This window comes from Micromesistius poutassou (assembly GCF_964030765.1).
Source record: "Micromesistius poutassou genome assembly, chromosome: 21".
Lineage (NCBI taxonomy): Eukaryota > Metazoa > Chordata > Actinopteri > Gadiformes > Gadidae > Micromesistius > Micromesistius poutassou.
The window spans coordinates 2,141,961-2,161,573 of record NC_140291.1 but is presented as its reverse complement, the minus strand read 5'-3'; the positions used below and the strand labels follow the sequence as shown (position 1 = coordinate 2,161,573).

Here is a 19,613-nt window from a genome sequence, read left to right as displayed (position 1 = left end):
GCAAGTGTTTACTTTCATTTGAAAAGAGGTCTTTGGACCACTGAGCGACGGACAGACCAGTTATTTTTAAGACGCCGTCTCTGGTTATTATACGTACGTAATGCGACAGTTGAGCGTGGTGGCTCTTGATGCACTGACTCATGCCTCAGTCCACTCCTTGCTTGACAATCCTCTCGAGGCTGCGGTTATCCTTGTTGCTTGTGCACCTTTTCCTCCCACACTTTTTCCTTTCACTCAACTCTCTATGAATATGCTTGGGTACAGCGTTCTGAACAGCCAGCTGCTTTAGCGATGACCTTTTGAGGCTTTGCCTCCTCGAGGAGGGTGTCAGTGACTCACTTCTGCACGACGGTCAGGTCAGCAGTCTTTCCCCATGATTGTGAAGCCTACTGAACCAGACCGAGAGACCATTTAAAGGCTCAGGAAACATTTCGCAGGTGTTTTGAGGCAGATTAGAGTGTCACACTTTGAGTCTAAAACATTTAACTTTTTCACAATATTCCTGAGCTGTAAGCTATAATAATCATAATTAAAACAAATAAAGGCTTGACATTTTAATTTCACTTTCGGTTTAAAGAATCGATATAATATATGAGTTTTGCTATTCAAATTGAATTATTAAAATGAATTAACTTTTCCACAATATTCAAATTTATCGAGATGCACCTGTATACATTTTGTGTGGCCTGTACACCAGTATCTCATGGTTAAATGTAAGTTGATATGTAATCAAGCCATTACATGTCGATATGGAAACAAAGATCCCTCTTAAATTGATAAATTCATGATACATAATACATAATTTAATTATATTGTAGTCTATTGACAATTGAAGCTCAGGGCTTTTACATTCCATGACACAATTGTTTTATTAAAAACGTGTTCTTATTGTGCATTAGACTTATTACTGCACTGATAATATGATTATCATAATAATTCCAGGAACACCCCAGCATCTTTAATTTCTAGACAATTAATTAATTAATTATTTACATGCATTAAAAATGAAGGAATGACTTAAACAATAGTTTTCGTGGTGACATAACGAAGCGAGGATGAATAAGCGGCTTTGCATCATTCCTACACACTGCCCGCCCGGTCTCCCTCCCATAATGCTCCGCTGTGATGCGCAGCCGAATGACACTACGGTACCCGCACACCTCACGCACTGTAGTATTGCGTGTTCCGGGAAAACTCTGTTGATCTCAAATTAAATCCATTACCCCCGCTCAGTGCCGCTCACGCTTTGTGTATATACACATGAGCGACTAATGGTGTTATGAACACGATGTTGGGTGGGACGTGCCCTTGAATCGGACGTTTCTAGCTACCTGGATCTCCCGCCCCCCCCCCTCCTGGCCGCCGGGTAAGTTTTGACCCGGCCGCGCACGACGCGAGCCAGGCTGCCTTTGTTTCATCCCGTCCGGGGCCTAGCTGCTAGCGCTTAGCACGGAGCTAACGCTAGCGCGGAGCTAACGCTAGCGCGGAGCTAACTTCGGCTAACAGCGCAACGCAAAACCTGACCATGCCAATGTTATTGGGAAATGTAATAGAAATACGTCCGGTCGTTGTGTTCAAGTTGGGGGGTGGGGGGGACCACCTTTTATTGTTCACACGTTGCCGTACATGCGGGGGTATTAGTGTCCTGGGAGAATGTTGAAACAAGTAACGTAACGTAACTATTGTTTGTTATCTTAATTACAGCACACGTCAGTTCCTCTCCACGGCGCTGCTCGAACCACGAATCACACCGAATCCTGACTTAGTTTGTTTTTTAATACTCCTAGTTACCACTAGACACAGTTTAAACCATTCATGCCGTGAATAAATAAGTACACGAATCCTAACTTTGTTTTGCACCGACCGACCAACTGTTGGGGTTATATTTGAGCTGGGGCGAAGTAACGTTAAACCGAAAATAGGACAACTTGGCTAATTATAACTGTAAGCTATACTAACTGGACATTTTTATTTATTTTCGTCCCGTGTTCGTCCTTTGCTGCAGTTGCCATGGACCAACCACCTGGGAGCTTGGATGATCTACAGCCTCAGGACTTGTCGTCCACCTGCGGCATTCCTTCCGTGGTTGACCTCACCAGGAAAGGTGAGGCCAACACCTCCCTTGAAGCCATGCGCATGGTGAAGAGCCCGAGATGGTGCCCCCCCAACTCTGGGAACGGCAGAACCGGACTACCCCTCGCGGAAGCCGCCGCCGCCGCGTCAGACATCGGGGTTCAGTCCGGAAATCAAATTCAGTCGGACAACGCCTTCTCCAACACTACCGTCACCCTGTCCTATGTGAGCCGCTCTCGTGTCTTTTCCTCTCAGGACTCTCTGTCCGCTCACTCGTCTTTATACAGCGTTCCCTCCATCACCAAGTTCTCCCTGCAGTCTTCGTGTGAGTCGGAGAACGGGCTCGGTGAGGGAGGCTTCGCACTGGGCCAACACTACCTGCAGCACTCCGACGGGCCCTTAGACCTAGCCACGCGGGCGCAGCTGCTCCAGGCCTTGACTCAGGCCCAGGTGGGGGATAAGAACGACGAGTCGCAATTGTGTTTGACGCAGCCGGGGTCTCACGGGCTCAACGGCGGACCTCTTTGTGGCGAGGGTGAGGCCGACGCGTGTGTGCAAGGCGCTTTCGAAAACAGCCTTTTAATGGAAACTGAAAGCGCTCTCGGCTTGGAGAACGGCGGACAATGTCACAGCTGGCCTTCTTCGGGTCCTTCGTCAACCAACACAGGAGATCATAAGAGAAGGGGGCATTCGAGGTCCAATGAGCCCTTGCTTGTTTCTGGAACACCGGAGCCTTCAGGGGCCGGTGATGGAGACGGTGCAGCAGGTGGAAAGCATGGCTCTGCTTCAGCCACCTCCCCAGACCAGCTCTCTGTCCCCTGTCCACAGGCCTCCAGACTACCCAGCGCTGCAAACTCCTGCCCAGAGGAGGCCGGTGAGGTCATCTGGGCTGGGCTGGACGCAGAAAACCCCATGGAACCGTATCCCTCGGAAAAGGCCCAGTGTAGTGGTGACTGCCCACCGAGACCGGATGGCAGCGTGGAAACCACGTCGCCTGCCCGTAAATGCAAAGTGGCACCGAAGCCGTCAGACTTGACGTGCCACGAAGGGTTTTCGAAGGAGGTCTCAGCCAGGAATCCGCAAAATAACAAGTTGGACGTCCTTCCTCACGTCAATGGGAACACAGAGACACTACCAGGAAGTTCTCCGCCTAGGAGGAAACTGCCGGTGCGTCTTGGCCGAGGCACAAGACTCGAGGCCATGGTGCTGAACATCTGCCCCAGTGCGTACAAAGTACACAACGGCAAGACCACACCGAAGGCCACCAAGAAGGCCGTCGTTCCTTCTCCCTCTCCCAGCCCCCCTGGGAAGGAGGGCTACCCTACAGGGGGGCAGAAGAAGGCGGTGATGGAAAGACAAAAGGCGGCGAGTACATCGCATGTGGGGAAGACTGACGGCATTATCACTGACAATTGTAAAGATTCTACCTCTGATTGTGAAATCTTCAATAATTCCAAAAACATGCACAACGGCACACCCTCAAAAGCGTCAGCAGCTTCTTGGTTTCCTGCTCAAGGAAAGTCCAAGGCGTTATCGTCTGTCCCGCCACAGATCTACAGACCTGACCTCGCTGCGGAATTGGAACCAGGGGAGGTCGACTTCCCTTATACTCTGCCGGAGGCCGGGGTGACTTTCGTGACCCCGACTAAGTCTCCAAAGAAAAGCCCTCCCGGGAGTAAAGGTGCGGCCTCAGGCGGCGGTGGCGGCCGGGTCTCCCCCAGGAAGGCAGCCGCCAGACCTCCCAGGAGGAGGCGTAAGGTCCCCCCCGGCGGGCCCGCCTCCTCCATGTTCTCCCCCGCGGAGCCCGAGATCAAGTTGAAGTACGTCACCTACAAGGAGGAGAGGAGGGACCCCCGCTTCGACTCCTTCTCGCCGTTGGTCCGCACGCACCCCCAGCAGCAGCCGTCGTCGTCGGCGAGTCTGTACAGCGTCATCAACTACGCCGAGGAGGACAGCACGCGGCTGGACGGCGGCCACCCGGCGGGCTCCTCCGGGGGCATCCTGTCGGGGACCACGCCCGGCACCTCCTGCCTCCGGCCGGGCCGCGTCTCCGTCCACGGCCAGCACCGGCGGCCGCTGGTCTGCTGCCTGTGCGGCGCTTCGGCCAACGCCACGGGCCTGGGCGACCTCCACGGCCCCTACTACCCCGACGGCTACCGGGCAACGGGCAAGACGAAGGCCGGCGTGTCCAGCCCCAAAGCCAACGCCGAGGAAGAGGGGGGCGACGAGGACGAGGAGGAGGAGGAGTCGAGCGACTCCGACTCGTCCGCCTCTTCCTGTAGCATGCGGGGCGCCGGCGGCCGGCAGCGGGCGCGCCCTCCGCCGGGCTCGTGGCCCCAGAGCTCTGGGGCCGTGCACCCGCAGCAGACGGGGGACTCGGGGGGCCCGGTGGCGGCGAAGCAGGCCAGGATGGAGGCCGGCGGCGGGCTGAAGGAGGCGGTGGACTGGTACAGCCCCCCCGTGGTGGCCCACGAGCCCTGTGAGTACTGGCTGCACGAGGACTGCTGCATCTGGGCCGCGGGGGTCTTCCTGGTGAAGGGCAAGGTGTACGGCCTGGAGGAAGCGGTCAAGGTCGCCCAGGCAACGGTAAGGCTCTGTAATGTAATGTCGTACTATGTTAATAACAAATGTATAGAGATATTTTAGGAGTTGTTAAATGATAACGTGATTTATTTCTGTAGTCAATGTCGTGTTGCGGTCATATCGCTTTCATTTTAAATGGAAGACGAGTAACGTTCAGTACAATCTGTTGATCTGCATCGGCGTATTATTGTCAATTGTCTATCGTCTCAAAACACACACACACAATTACACACACAATTACACACACAAAGCAAATGATATAACTCCAAACAAGGCAAGGCAAGGCAACTTTATTTACGTAGCACTTTTCATACACAAGGCAGACTCAAAGTGCTTCACATATAAACATTGTCATACAATACAAGAAAATAATAGATAAGTAAAATAGATAGAAAATAAAGGCAAAGTTAAAAAAAAAACATTTTAAACAGGTCATTGCCACGCCCTCCGTCTCTTCAATCTAACCCACTGATTGATTCGTTGCTTGTGCTTCTTGTGCTTCTTGAAGACGTGCTCTGGCTGCCGGCGCCCTGGTGCCACACTGGGCTGTCTCCTCAAGGGCTGTCCCAGCAAGTACCACTACAGATGTGCTCTGGAGGCCGGTAAGAACCTCACCTGCTTTGGGTCTTTATTTTTCTGTTTTAATTCGTACCTGTTTTTCAAGGTATAATAATGTATTGTTTTTAACCGTAACAAAATGACAATAATAACAAAAGGCGTGGTGGTTTGCTGACTTTGTGAAGTGGCCATTATGTGCCGCGGTGTGGCTGAAAATCTATCCGGACGACGTGACTCGGCAGAAAGGAACTATATATATATATATATATATATATATATATATATATATATTTCATATCAGTCATATCAGTAAATTATGACTTAACTAAACTTTTATAAATAAGTGCACAACTAAATTGTTGATATTTTTATGCAAAAAATTTCCATTATAACAGCCTGTAGGCTGGGTCAATCCATCATCCATATCATCGATTTACCTCGGCTTCTTTACCTGGATGCCGGCTCGTCTGGTTCTTATGTAAAACGCGTTATATTGATGTGCGGTCCTGGAGCGGTCAGACAGGAACACTGTGTGCTTGACGCAGTCTGGCAAGGCTGAGAAGCGTCTCGCTGGTGGGTGTTTTGTCTTGCACTGCTCGGTGAAAATCAGCCTATTGTTCCGTTGACGTCTGGCATTTGCATGTGTGCGACCGATTCTGATTACAAAATCAATGGAGATTTATTCTTCAGCCAGCCTCATGCTGCAGTCAGTGGTGTGAATCCGCACCGTGGCGTTTTACTGAGGGGCTTAACCATCGCAGACATAGAGATACCCCCGCACGTACCGTACCGTTTTTACTGTATTCGTCCAGGAAGTCTTTCATCAATCATCGAAATCAATGGCTTTCCAGATCGAGCTCCACACATCCGCACATCACACCAACCGTAGCGTTATACTACACTAAGTGTACTTAACCCTCTCTGGATGACGCATTTAACCTCCGCCCAGACAGGGCGCTACACGTCCACACACACACACACACACACACACCGCGCCTCCGGTCTCCCTTGTTCATGACGTCAAAGAGTAAAATAAACATGCACTTGGGCGTCTGTAAAAGACTGTTACCTGCTTTGTAGGCAGAGTGGACCGTTCACAAAGTGTTTTCGGGAGACTTGCAAAAACACCATATTTTTCTCCTTTTTTAAGCTTAATTTATGTCTTATTTCAGTAACGTTGATAAAATGGATTAAATTACAATGTTGACGATCATACAAGACTTATTACCACGTTTATGGGGGCACACAACCAACTAATTCCAGAACCTCTGACCGAGACATGCGCCAAGGGATGCAGACGCCAGCTCAAGCCACAAAGCGCCTGCAAAACAGCGGGTCACCTTGGCAACAGCACAAGTCATTCCTCACAAGAAAGGGCCCTGGTTTGGCAGGCGATCAGATGACCTAGTGCATCGCAAAAGATATTTCCCCATATATAGAGTAGAGAAAAGGGGTTCATAAAGATGCTGCAAATCATGGACCATATATTTTGGTATTTTTTTACTTTGCTTAGCGAAAAACTGAAAAAAAAAGTTTATCGAGAATTGGCCGTTAGTTTGAAAAAAAAAACAAGGTTTTACTTTTAGGCCAAAACGACCAGCCCCCATACAAATTTTATAAAACCGAGAGTAATGTCCTCTTGGCTAGTGCAGAGCTGGCAGAAGTGCTCCCCGGAACAGACAGATCTCTCACCGCTGGGCCCTCGACTGTGTTATGATTTAATCATCAGGTCGGCGGAGCGCATCCAGCCAGTGTCTGCTGGTCTATGGCGGGTCACTGATCTTTTTCTTGCGGAGGAATCGGCATTGTAACACGTCCCTCCCTCTTTCCCTACAGACTGTGTGCTGGTGGAGGAGAACTTCTCCATGAGGTGTAAAAAGCACAAGGTGAGCATGGCGGAGGACTGAATGTTGTCCTGGAACCGGAGTAGCTCTTGACTCAAGAGCACTCAAGAGGGGGTTAATGATAAAGTCTGTATCGATCGTAGATTTTTATCAAATATATACTGATGGTATACAGCACGCGCTATTTAACGATGGAGGTGAAGCCAGTTGGTGTAAATTGGGCTGACTTAAGTCATAAGGTAATGGTATGAATGGTACGTCAGGGCTTTAATTGTTTAATTGAGCTATTGAACACTACCGTAGTAGACCAAAACAATGGCCTTTCGTAGTGTATTGGATACATTTCTATCCTGTGCTGTTCTCTCCCCAGAACAAGTCGTTGAAGACCCCCAGTGGGAACCAAAGAGATGGCAGGTGACAGAGACCAGAGGTCCTCTGAGGTGAGGTTCACATCTTGTCATGATCCAGTAACCTGCTCCTCTATGTTGACATAGAAATATAATAATATAGATGTTATAATAGGAAAGTTATGAAGGAGCTGCGAAGCCCAAAACCGCCAAATCGTCAGAGCCTGACGTCGCAGCTCATCGTTGACCGGGGGGGCCCCCGTCACCTCCAGGTGACTCAAGACATTCACCGGTGACTCCTCCCCACAGGTGCATCTGCTGCCCGCCCCCCCCCCCCCCGCCAGGTAACCAACGGCAACCACCAGGGAGGGCGCTCCCTGGTGACGGAAGACGCCGGGAAGCAGCGCTCGCATCGAGACGGCGTGGAGGAAGAAATGCACAACGAGAAGAACGTGATACACCAAACGGGACTCGACTGGTAACCCTGCACCCCCGGCAGCCCTGCTCGGTGGGGGGGGTGAGACCGCCACTAACCAGCTCACTAACCAGCTCACTAACTAGCTGACAAGCCCCGACGCCGACCCAGGCCCGCCCAAGTCCAACAAGAAGGAGGGTGCACTTTTACTTTGGTTTTAACCAACACATGCTGAATTTTTGTAAAGTTTTTGGTATTATCAATTATTTAACGGGGAAAAAAAACAACATTTTCCTACTTTTTTTTTTTTCCAAATAAATATGAAATGGCAATCAAAGATATTTAACGTTTTAAAAGACTTTGTAAGTATGCAATTTAGGTTTGCTTATTTATTCTGTTTTTGTATTTATCAGTTTGATTTTTTTTTTTTCATTTTTTCTTTCTTTAATTTTGACTAGAACGTTTTTGATGAAGTTCAGCGCTTAGTTTTGAAATCTGCCGGGATAACCCATCTCACCGGCTACCCAAGTGGCTGCTGGGGATTGGTGCCCGTTCTGAGCAGCCCATCAGTAGCAGCGGTGACCTCACACACCTGTTTAGTTCAAAGTGGTTTGATTTTAGTGTCCGCTCCTGGTAACAAAACCCATTCATACGAATCTCGTCATAGGCCTGCGTTCATGCCATCGGACATCGAGGGAATGTTGTCGTTTGGTCCAGTCCTTCTGTTTTACTTGTGGTGGAGTCCGTACCCAGACTCCCTAGACCAGCAGCACAGGAGAGCAAGTCTTAATCTTTATAGAAATCGACCTCTGTTTGTGGCCAGCAGTCGTCTCAGTGGAGGGTATCCAGGGGAGAGCATGAACTTCTGGAAGCTGTTTAGCTTCACGACATCAGAACTTACTTCCCCCCCCTCCTCTGAGCTGGAAGGAGCAGTGCTCTGCAAGAAGCACTTTGTATCCAAATGAAATGGGACTTTCTCGCATGGTTCTCAGAAGAACTCCAGACTGAGGATCTGAGTCATCTCTCCCCCCGACTGCTATGGAGGCCCCATCCTGACTCGAAAGGGGGCGAGGTTTCCTGATTCCTGCGTTGGCTAGAAAGCACTTTATCCACAAGGCTTGAATGTGTGCTCCTGTTGGAGGGTCAGACTATTGCGTGTTGGGGGGGGGGGGGGGGGGCGGGCGGGTGTGTGTAGATGCCACAGCCATCCACGCCTTTGTAGTATTGTAGTGTAATTGCATCGGCAGGCTGGTCTAGACTCTAGATTGTATATATGTATGTCTGCGTGCAGGCAGAGTTATTCTTCGCAACTAACTTAATTAGACATGGCATTATCCCATTGTCTGGGCCGCGGTCGGCTTCCTGTGTTGGAACACCTGATTGTCGGCCTGCGAGTCGAGCCTAACCAAACGTTGCCTTGGTGAGCGACTCACTCAATTTGACACGAGGAGGAGTAACCTGGTAGCACAAGGTGACTGAAGGGGATCTGCATTCTGCCTGAGGCCTGAAGCCATCCCTGCTTCATATTGTGGTCACATGGTCCTGGAAGAGCGCGTCTTTTCCGGTCTCTACGCATTGTGAGGGGAATGTCTCGGTCGGTTTGGACCTAGAGAGAGAGAGAGAGCTTGTCATGTTTCGGCAGCAGATGTGTTGTACCAACCGATCTTCTGCAAGCATCAAGACTAAAGTTTACAACTCTGGATCGCTCGCGTGTTCTGCGGAGCTCTGTTGATTCATCCTCATTTTAGCCAGCCTTTTTAATTTTCCTGACTGTTGTATACAATATGTAAGTTCCCCGTACCTGTACAAACAAAAAGCCTTATCTCCCGCGGAGGAGACCACCTCCTTCTGCCCAGGGCTCACCAGCTACACTGCAAACGACAAATCGTTGGATGTACGTCGTCTGCAATGGACATACTGAAGACAAAAAGGACACTTTTCCCATCACCATCCAGCTGCAGTTCTTGTTATCTGGGGGTCCCTTGGCAAACAGCCAGCCTTACCTGTGACACACACACACACACACACACACACACACACACACACACACACACACACACACACACACACACACACACACACACACACACACACACACACACACACACACACACACACACACACACACACACACACACACACAGACCTGCATGAGACTCTAGAATGAGACTCTAGAATGAGATACTTCGGTCTTGTCCACCAGTGGAACCTCCTCTAGAGGTAGTGTTGTTAACTGGCCACTAGGGGCAGCGTTGCACTGCGTGGGAGACCGTGTGAGTTTCCCTGAAGGGCAAATAAAGAGACCATCCGGGAACGGCTGCTTCTCCTTATCAACTGCCATTTTATTTAATGTGTTCCAGACTAAATAAAAAACGGTTCCTGACGTCAATAAGCAGATGCACTTCCATGGTTTGCGGCATTTAAGCCTTTCTCACTGCGATGATTTATTTGAAATGCATTGTACCAAATGAAATTATACTTTGTTTGGGGGGGGGGGGGGGGGGGGCGGTATGTGTGTTATTCTAATTAAACATGTGTTTCGATTATAATATATTGAGTGTCTGAATCTCAGGGCCCACTTTACTTTTACCTCGGTTTTGTCTTTTCACCTTCTTGGTCTATTAACAGCCACAGGGACTGATTGTTTGGATTCATCTTATCAGAAGCAATGCCCCATGTCTCTCTCACACACACACACACACACACATTCCAATGCCTCCAACCAGCGTGTGTGAAGGCTGTGTGTGGCAGTGAAACGTTTACGCTGCCATGCCAGAACATCTTTTTTTTATTATTTGTTTCATATCGTCTGTTTAATACCTCTACTATGTGCTCAGACGTCATTTAATGATTAAATATTTTGTCCAACCTTGTCTCTCCTTCTCCCTTAAGTCTTTACTTAAAAGGCATATATATATAAATGCAGGACCTTTGACCACATGGGCTGTCTCATTGGTCATTTGGTGGTGACTTGGTTGCTGTTGTCTTATAGACTGAGAAACATCCAGTCACAGCAGAAGAAAATACAATCTTTTTTTATTTTTTGCCTCTCAAATATATCTTACTTTTCTTGTTTTTTACCCCGTCAGCCCAGATCTTTATTTAGTCACAGCTTCCTGTGCAGACTTGATTGTTATTATTTATACAGATTGGTTACAGTTGCACACATTGACTGATAAACTGGTTCAGTTACTGTGTTTAGAATGATATGATGCAACCGCTGGCAACCAGACCACTGTGTGTGTGTGGATGATGGTAAAAAAAAAAACAAGACTTTTTTTTATTTTGTGTTTTTATTGTTGACTAAATGGGACTTAACAGGAAGACGGTTGTATTGCAAAGACAGAACCGGATATGAGTTCTGGTGTTGTGTTTTTCTACTACCTAAAACTCCACTTAACTTAAATAATTAGGATGGCTTCAAAATAAGTCACTGGACAAAAAAAACACGGATTACAGTTTGCAACACATTACATCATGGTGGAAGTGGACGAAGTAGGCTACACAACCAAAGTACTTAATGTCAAAGTACACATAAAAACCTACTTGACTAATAAGTGAAGCTACCTCGCCCGGTTATATCGGAGTATCCAAAAGTGCATTTTTCTTGAAGTTCGCACGCTGCTGTATGTTGGGTCGTCGATGCATTTACAGAAAAACAGCCGCTCTCTGTCTGTTGAATCCCCCTACGATAGTGAGGAGCACCATGTGTGCAAAACAAGAAGCCCAATGAGTAGATGAAGGGGTGATGGGAGTCAAGACCTGATCAGCTGATGACCGATCAACCGATGCGAATCGTGGATGTCAGGAAGTGACGCTGAGAAACTGAAGACTGTCAAACTCCAGTTCAGTTAAAGGGTCAAGTACTTATTTAAAAATAATTTGAAGAAGGATCGGACAAATCCTACTCGGTGACTGTCATAGTTGAGTCAGTTTGATGGCAGTTCGGGTGACTCTAGTGACCTCCGAAAGGTCACAACACAGACCAGACACAGGACCTCACCATTTCTAAGAATGGAGGGGGGTGTAGGGAGGGTATCTGGTATAATTATGATCATATGACACTATGGTAATATACAGTCAAGAAAGACCTCCATTTTGCCTGTTTTGTATTCGTCTCAGTGAGCTTCGCCGGCTGCAGCACTGCAGCGGTGGGTGTGTGACTGTAGGCCTGTACCTGGCCAAAGTTGGATCTGGCGTGTGAAAGGGCAGGGTTTGCGTATAGTTATTAGCCAACAACCCCGTGAATGTAGAACTGCTAAAAAAAAGAAAAAGCATAGACTCTTTCTTGTTTTGTTTTGGTAGCACAGTGGGCCATTGTTGTGAGTGAGGGCGCAGTCAATGAGGTCATAGATTGTCACAAGATGTACCCTCCATTAGCATACTCCGTCCGTGGCTACGTTCTGTGGACACCATCCTCGTTGTGTGTGGACCCTTGAAGCCTTGAATGTCCAAACCTTTTGATAACAATTTTTGGCGTTTCCTATGCTTTCATCCTGGCATAACATAATAATGTATTTCTATGAGCCTCTTTCAACTACTACACAGTGAGGGGTAACCTACTGTGCTGTGTAGCTTAGCATTTTTCTTTTTTAAATATATAAATAGAGCTTTAGAACATACACCTTCATGCAAATAATTTCTGGAAATTTCAACATGTTGTTCTTGCCTATTATCACAGGTACGACTTCCGGTTTTTGAAAGTAAAAGTCCTCTGCATTTCGTTGAATAGCATGGATAAAACCAAAGCATGGCAGGACTTTTATTAATTTTTTTTAAATCCATGGAATTGTCCACTACGGCGTTTTCACTGTCGTGATTCAGGGAAATCCCTTTACTTTGAAAACGGGATCTACAGCTATAGCTTCTCGAAATGTGGAAATTAAAAACTAGTGCCATGTTTTTTTTTAGTACCTACTACGCGCCATACACAGTTTCTTTCATGCTTAGCCTAATGAATCCTCTTCCCGCAGGTGTTGAAATGAACACACAACATTAAGAGCGTACAAATACATCACATTGGACCCAAACTAATTAGCTGTTGAAGTCTTTTTTTTTTTTTTGCACTAAGCTGTCCCAGTATATCATAACAGTTATTATCAGTCAGGACAGTCATGTAACATTAAAATAATGTAATTGTGCTACGGCAAAATTCCACATCACAATATTGTACAGTTTTCTTTTTTTTCTCGGTTTTGTTTGTTTTTCTTAATATTTTTTAGTTTGGTCAGTTCAGATCTTCAGGAAAATATGCTGGAGTCAATTATCATGCACATTTATGTAAAAAGAAAAAGTACATCTTCAAAGAGTTGTTTTTTTTTTGTTCAAGTTAAATTACGAATGCTAAACTAGCATTTCCTTTAAATTTTATATTTTCTCTCAGATAATACTTCCATGAACATGAAAAAAAAAAGGACAATCTGTACAAACATAAAATTGACCAGGCGTGGTCATATGGAGAGAGCAGCCTTTCAACCATGAATCCGTGAAGTAGATCCACCAAGTAGATCCATGAAGTACATTCACGAAGTAGATCCACAAAATAGATCCGTGAAGTACTGTCGATCCATGAAGTAGATCCATGAAGTTTGTTTTGTTTTGTTTGTTTGCGTACGAGAAGCAGAAACAAAGTCACCGTGAGCCTGTGGACCGCGTCAGGAGTGCACAGGACTCACAGCAGTTCACCTCACTCCTTCCTAATCTCACTCCTCTCCACCCTCTCCCTCTTCTGAGCCCTCACCCACGCCCTCAGCACCCCCCGCCGCGATGTGTACATCCAACGAGAGGTTCAGAGTATGTACAGAAACAAACCAAACTATTGTACACCACGTTGGCACACGCCAAATACAACCCCCCAAAAAATAACAAAGACAGGAAGTCAACACAAGCTGCTCTACAAAGCTGATAGCTGAACAAAAATAGAATTTGGAAATTGTACGATTGTTTTAAAATAAATAAGGATCTGGAATTAAGAGGAACACGCACACCGTTTCGAATCATTCATACTCCATGAACAGCGATGTTTATTTATATGTATATATATATATACTGTTTACATATATATATTCATATCGTTAAATGTGTTGAGAATGTTTAAACCATTTGATGACTCCAGTTTTCACTGAAGCCATGTTGGAGTTTATAGCTTAACAGAGACTAACGAACGGAAGGTCTGGGCGACCCGTGGCTTCTTCAAAACAACACCTCCTCGCATACGCCCAGTGTCTTTGTTTTATTATTATTCTTCTTTTTTTTTTTTTGCTTAAAATATTGCTTTAGGAAACACGATTTGGTCTCTTTCCCCCCCCCACCCCCCCCAACACATTTTTTTGTTGCAGAATTTTTCAATGGAAGCGAATTAGAGTCGTTCGATTCTCTTGTGTTTCCCGACGTTGTTGGCTGCGGAGGAACGTCCTTAGCGTTCCCAGATTTCCCGCTGGAGTGTCCCTCTCATCACTAGTGCAGTTCATTCTGTGGAGGAAACTCAGTCAACGCCCGACAACGTCACTGTCTGCCTCTCAAAGTAGACAAACGACAGCTCGCTTGGGTTATCGTCAGGTATCACAACCGTCATCCATTCATCCTTCAAACGACTTCCGTAAAGGTTCTTGTAAAGGTTTAAGGTCATTCATGTGTTCATGTGTGTCTGCTTTCTTTGTTTGTTTGTTTGTGTTTGTGCTGACATGCAATCATTTGAGTACATGCAAGGGGTTCGGAAGTGGTATAAAAGTTTGCATCACGTGTGGTGAGTGTGTTTGTGGTGTGAGTGTTTATCTTTGTATGTGTGTGTGTGTGTGTGTTTCTGTGGTTGGTGGGTGTCTGTGTGTGATGTCTCGGTGTGTATCTGTGTGTATGTGTGTGTGTCTGGAGTGTGTGTGTTTCTGTGGTTAGTGTGTGATGTCTCGGTGTGTATGAGTGTGTGTATGCGTGTGTGTGTGTGTGTGTGTGTGTGATGGTGTGTGTGTGTAGTCAGACACAGATCTCGATGGGCGTGGTGACCAGCATGTGTCCGCCCGGTGAGCTGTTCTCCCTCGGGACGCGCTCGTAGCTGTTGGTGGACGACACGGAGCTGTTGGTGGACACGGACACAAAGTGGTGGTGGCCACCTCCTCCTCCTCCTCCTCCTCCTCCTCCAGGCTCCATCACCACACCCTTGGGCCCCCCGTTGCCTCCTCCTCCTCCTCCTCCTCCTCCTCCTCTGTCCGCCGTCACCGTGGGCGACAGCGGGGAGAGCGTCTGCTGCCTCATCCTCTCCACCAGCACCTCCTCCTCCTCCTCCCCCGACGAGGAGGCCGACGAGATCGCGCCCCCCCTTCCCCTCTCCCTCTCTCCCTCCCCCTCCCGCTCCCCTCCCCCGCCGCCGTGACCCCCGCCCCCTTTGCCCGTCCCCCCCCCTACCACCACCACCACGTTGCCGTGGGCGTGGGAGTTGCCGCGCCCGTTGCTGCCGCCGCCGTTGCCGCCGCCGCCGCCGCTGCTGTTGCCGTGGCTGCTGCTACTGCTGCTGCTGCTGTTGTTGACGTTGACGTTGTGGTGGTTGTTGTTGTTGTTGTCGCCGCTGTCCAGCATCCAGGAGTGGCTGAAGTAGGCGAACACCTCCTTGACGGAGCAGCGGCGCTCGTGCTCCACGGCCAGGAGCCGGCGGAACATGCGGAGCGCCTGCTCGGTGAAGCGCCGCCACTGGGACGGCACGGCGGAGGAGGAGGAGGAGGAGGAGGAGGAGGAGATGGAGAGGGAGATGGAGAGGGAGGAGATGCGGCGGCGCTGCTGCCAGCGCACAAACTCCTGGTAGAAGGAGTCGGAGGGGAGCGCCTTCTCCCAGGGGAAGTTGCCGGTGAGCATGCAGAAGAGCAGCACGCCGAAGGCCCACACGTCGGTGCTGTAGTCCACGCAGAAGCCCTCGTGGCGGGACATGTCGCACAGCTCCGGCGCCGTGTAGGGGATGGTGCCGCTCACCTGCGGACGCACACACACACACAGACACACACACACACACACACACACACAGACACACACACACACAGACAGGAGTCACGGACTAGTGGAGGGATGCGTTCCACGCAGCCTGTGTCATTCATGTCACGGTTCATGTTTAAAGGGGACATGTTATGCCACCAGGTGTGAGTGTGATTAGCCGTTACGAGCCGTTTTGAAAATCGGCCTCTTCTGACATCACAAGGGGGTCGTGTCCACCTAGATGTGTGATGGATAGATGAGCAACGTTCGCTACAGTCCACTGGGTAGGGCTGGTGGACTGATCTATCCAGCGCACATCTAGGTGGACACGCCCACTTGTGATGTCAGAAGAGGCAGATTTTCTAAACGGCTAATCACACTCACACCTGGTGGTATGATATTTCACCTTTTAAGATGACGATATACACCGTTTTTCTGGATTCATGACCAAATATTGTATATAGTTGTATTGAAATTATCCTTTGAAGCAACTAGGATTACAATCACAAGCGTCTCTTGCCCAAGGACGCCTATAGGGATAGGCTGCCGAGGTTGGGGATCGAACCCAGTACCTTTCAGCTGGGAGTAAAACACCCTATCCACCCTACATCTACTGTATCATATGGACTATATGAATGATGGGAGAGGATTTGGGGAAAGCTGCCTTTCAACTTTCAACAGACTCAACAGACTTTCAACTTCAAAAAGAGGAAGCGTGTCCTCTGAAAATAGATGTTCCTCAAGGGTTTGCCTAAGAGTCTGTGTACAGAATGTCAACTGAGAAATTGAATGTGCACTGGTACTGACAGCGAGTGGGCCAACATGAGAGAATCATACACAAAAAGTCTTCCACACCCAAAGATAGTGTAGATTTTGTGTTTTACTTTAAGTGTGAATATGTAAAATAATATACATTTTGTGTTTTACCTTTAGTGCTAATATGTAAAGAAATTAAATGTTAATAATAAAAACACCAAAAAAACATTTGAGAATGCAGGATTTTGTTGCATTCCGGTATCAATGGTTGAGCTTGCTGTGTGTTGGTGGTTACTGGGGATTTCTGTGAAACGTAGTTGCTTTGTTTTGTGGTGGAAAAATGTCGGGACGTTTATCAGATTGAGGGAATCCAGTTAGGACTAGGAAGCCATTGTCTGTATTGGTGACAAACATTGGATCATTGCGTTCTTATCTAAATTTTTAATCGCCGAAAATTCACTTGGAATTTCTATAACAACAACCAACTAAGCAACAGCTTAATATTGGGCAGGATGGAGAACAAAAAAAAGGATTTGAATGCTGCTTCATCGCACTGAGGACCAATAAACCTGGCTGGTTTCCAGACCAGTCCAACCCCCGCCCACTTTAAGAGAACGTTGTGTGATCCAGCGATTAATTGAATGGTACTCAACTCGGCATGAATTTTTTGACAGATTTTCAGCGTATATAAAAAAAATATATACATTAAACGGACTGCATTTACATAGCGCTTTTATCCAAAGCACTGTACAATATTGCATTGACATTCACCCAATTCATACACACATTCACACACCGACGGCGGAGTCAACCACTCAAGGCGACAGCCGGCTCATCGGGGAGCAGTTAGGGCGAGGGCGCTCAGGGACACACACACGCTCGACGCTAGGACGACACTCGACGCTAGGTGGCTTGCAGCCTTTGCGGTCACCAGCCAACCCCACTCTACCTCCTGAGCTACTAAGTTAAGTTACCCTTTATTGTCCCTTTGTTGGGGGAAATTCTTTCTCTGCTTTTGACCCATCCGGGCGCCGTTGAACACCCGGAGCGGTGGGCAGCCGCAGCGCAGCGCCCGGGGAGCAGGTGGGGGTTTTCAGGTGCCTTGCTCAAGGGCACCTCATCCGTGGATGAGGACGTAGGCGAGTGCTGCACAACCACTCCCCTCCCCGTCCATATTTTTGCCTACCGGTCGGGATTCGAACCGGCCACCCTCCGGTTAACCGGTCCAACTCTTCAACCAGTAGGCCACGGATGCCCCCTCCTCCTGCCCCTACTGCCGGCCCCACTATATAAAAACTGATTATGAAAAAAGGAATAAAAACCAATCACACTTTGTGTGCTTTGTGTGCCTTCTGGGCTCAGACGGAAGAAACCCTCTCGCTGAATTCTAAAGTGAAACAAAAACAGAAAATGCAGGCTGAGTTCGCCCACGGCGGGCGAACGAGCGAACGAGCAGAACGAGCAGCAGCACCACCTACCCTTTTGACGGGGGAGCCGGCCCGGCGGGTCATGCCAAAGTCGGACAGCTTGACCTTGCGGCACTCCCGGTCGAAGATGAGGACGTTCTCGGGCTTGATGTCGCGGTGGACCAGCTTCTTGCCGTGCAGGTAGTCCAGCGCTATGGCCACCTGGTGGACACAACGCTTAGCCACCACCTCCGGTAGACCCACCTGGGGGGAGGGAGGGAGGGAGGGAGGGAGAGAGAGGGAGGGAGGGAGGGAGGGAGAGAGAGGGGGAAGGAGGGAGGGAGAGAGGGATGGAGGGAGGGAGAGGGAGGGAGGGAGAGAGGGAGGGAGAGAGAGAGAGAGGGAGGGAGAGGGGGAGGGAGGGAGAAAGGGAGAGGGAGGGAGGGAGGGAGGGAGAGAGGGAGGGAGAGAGAGAGGAAGAGAAAGAGAGGGAGGGAGGGAGAGAGGGAGGGAGGGAGGGAGGGAGGGAGGGAGGGAGAGAGAGAGAGACAGGTAGACAGACAGACAGACAGACAGACAGACAGACAGAGACAGAGACAGAGACAGAATTTAACATTTTCAACAATAAATAACAGCTATTTTCAATATTTTCAACACCACCAGAAGATCCCCAGTACAGTCATAGTGTGTATGTGTGTGTGTTAACAGTACAAGAATGAGCGAACGTGAGCCAGACGTACCTGCGGGGGGATGATGTCGAACAGGTCCCCGGCCAGCGCGTACTCCTGGGCGAAGGCGTAGTAGTCGTCCGTCTCGAAGGCGATGCCGAACATGTTGATGACGAAGGGGCAGGGCGACAGGTAGAGCGACACGCTGTACTCCCGCAGGAACGACTTCAGCTTCGTCGTCTTCTTCTTCAGGAACTTCAGCGCCATTTTGGTCCCTGGAGGCGGGGGGGGGGGGCGGATGACGTCGTGAACATTTACGTGTGTGTGTGTGTGTGTTATTGTGCACTTTTCTCGCCAAGTAGTAGTCGTTGTGAACGTACCCTTTGCTGAATACGTCGAACCATAAACAAACAGCAGAACATTAAATAATAATAAATACGAGGGCTAAACAGTCGGCTGCCGGACAATGCTAATCCACTCTGAATAGATTCAGTTGTTCGCCGTAAAAACAAGCAAAGTGAATTGAGAATGTTTGCTTTGTGCTCATTTGGGCTACGCTACGGATGGTTTTCAATTGAGCTTGAACAACCACTCAGGGAACAGCCGTCGCAATATGTGGGTTTGCGATGGCTGTTTGAAGTGTGCCCTGTGGTTTGTCTCAGACTCTAGAGTTTAGAGCATTTCTGCCACAGAGACCACGGTCAGTTGTTCGCAAGTCGGATTCAAATCCAGGGAACTTGAACCAAGTCAACTGGCTTTCAATCTCCAGATAACGTAAATAAAAACTAATTTTGATGCTGACATTCTTTTTTTTTATAGAATTGTAACGTTGAAAAGGACCCCTCGAAAATGAGATGGTACATCTCAAGGGGCTATCCTTGAAATAAAGAATAAAGATAAAGAATAAAGAAAAGCCAAATTTGAACACATTTTAAGATTGAGGTATCATTTAACTTTTTTTTTTAACAATCATAATTTTATGTAATATGGAGGCGAGTCTTTGTAGC

General features: G+C 48.3%; 3 protein-coding genes across 5 annotated transcripts in view; 1 reads left to right on the top strand and 2 right to left on the bottom strand.

Moving 5' to 3' along the window:
- Positions 1–1,174: 1,174 nt before the first annotated feature.
- On the top strand, positions 1,175–10,318 carry LOC311367168 (uncharacterized protein). Of its 3 annotated transcripts, none has more exons than XM_084486008.1 (6): positions 1,175–1,366; positions 2,006–4,659; positions 5,165–5,258; positions 7,051–7,100; positions 7,429–7,498; positions 7,715–10,318. In XM_084486008.1, the coding sequence occupies exons 2-5, from the start codon at positions 2,011–2,013 to the stop codon at positions 7,474–7,476; spliced, it is 2,841 nt and encodes a 946-aa protein (XP_084342134.1). In that variant the 5' UTR covers positions 1,175–1,366; positions 2,006–2,010; the 3' UTR covers positions 7,477–7,498; positions 7,715–10,318. The 3 variants fall into 3 exon arrangements, with proteins under 3 accessions (XP_084342134.1, XP_084342136.1, XP_084342135.1); XM_084486010.1 differs by lacking the exon at positions 7,715–10,318 and adding an exon at positions 7,581–7,688; XM_084486009.1 differs by lacking the exon at positions 1,175–1,366 and adding an exon at positions 1,599–1,665.
- An 809-nt stretch (positions 10,319–11,127) lies between these two features.
- bsk146 (brain specific kinase 146) lies at positions 11,128–18,877 on the bottom strand. Its single transcript, XM_084485352.1, has 3 exons — positions 18,679–18,877; positions 18,011–18,202; positions 11,128–15,776 (listed from the first exon to the last, which is right to left on the bottom strand). Exons 1-3 carry the CDS (start codon positions 18,871–18,873, stop codon positions 14,790–14,792), a joined length of 1,374 nt encoding a protein of 457 aa, XP_084341478.1. The 5' UTR covers positions 18,874–18,877; the 3' UTR covers positions 11,128–14,789.
- A 601-nt stretch (positions 18,878–19,478) lies between these two features.
- LOC311366746 (uncharacterized protein) overlaps positions 19,479–19,613 on the bottom strand; it is a gene marked incomplete at its 3' end in the record, with an annotated part of 38,255 nt that continues 38,120 nt past the window's right edge. The window contains exon 39 of the mRNA XM_084485538.1: positions 19,479–19,483. Within this exon, the coding sequence (XP_084341664.1) occupies positions 19,479–19,483 (5 nt within the window). The remainder of the gene's footprint in view (positions 19,484–19,613) is intronic.

Excerpts from the sequence above, each read along its gene's own strand:
- bsk146 (XM_084485352.1), bottom strand. The coding sequence starts at position 18,873 with ATGGCGCTGAAGTTCCTGAAGAAGAAGACGACGAAGCTGAAGTCGTTC. Across the intron at positions 18,203-18,678 it reads TCGACATCATCCCCCCGCAG|GTGGGTCTACCGGAGGTGGT; the intron begins GTACGTCTGGCT and ends CCCTCCCCCCAG. Across the intron at positions 15,777-18,010 it reads CCGGCTCCCCCGTCAAAAGG|GTGAGCGGCACCATCCCCTA; the intron begins GTAGGTGGTGCT and ends GTGCGTCCGCAG.
- LOC311367168 (XM_084486008.1), top strand. The coding sequence starts at position 2,011 with ATGGACCAACCACCTGGGAGCTTGGATGATCTACAGCCTCAGGACTTG. Across the intron at positions 4,660-5,164 it reads TCAAGGTCGCCCAGGCAACG|ACGTGCTCTGGCTGCCGGCG; the intron begins GTAAGGCTCTGT and ends TGCTTCTTGAAG. Across the intron at positions 5,259-7,050 it reads CAGATGTGCTCTGGAGGCCG|ACTGTGTGCTGGTGGAGGAG; the intron begins GTAAGAACCTCA and ends CTTTCCCTACAG.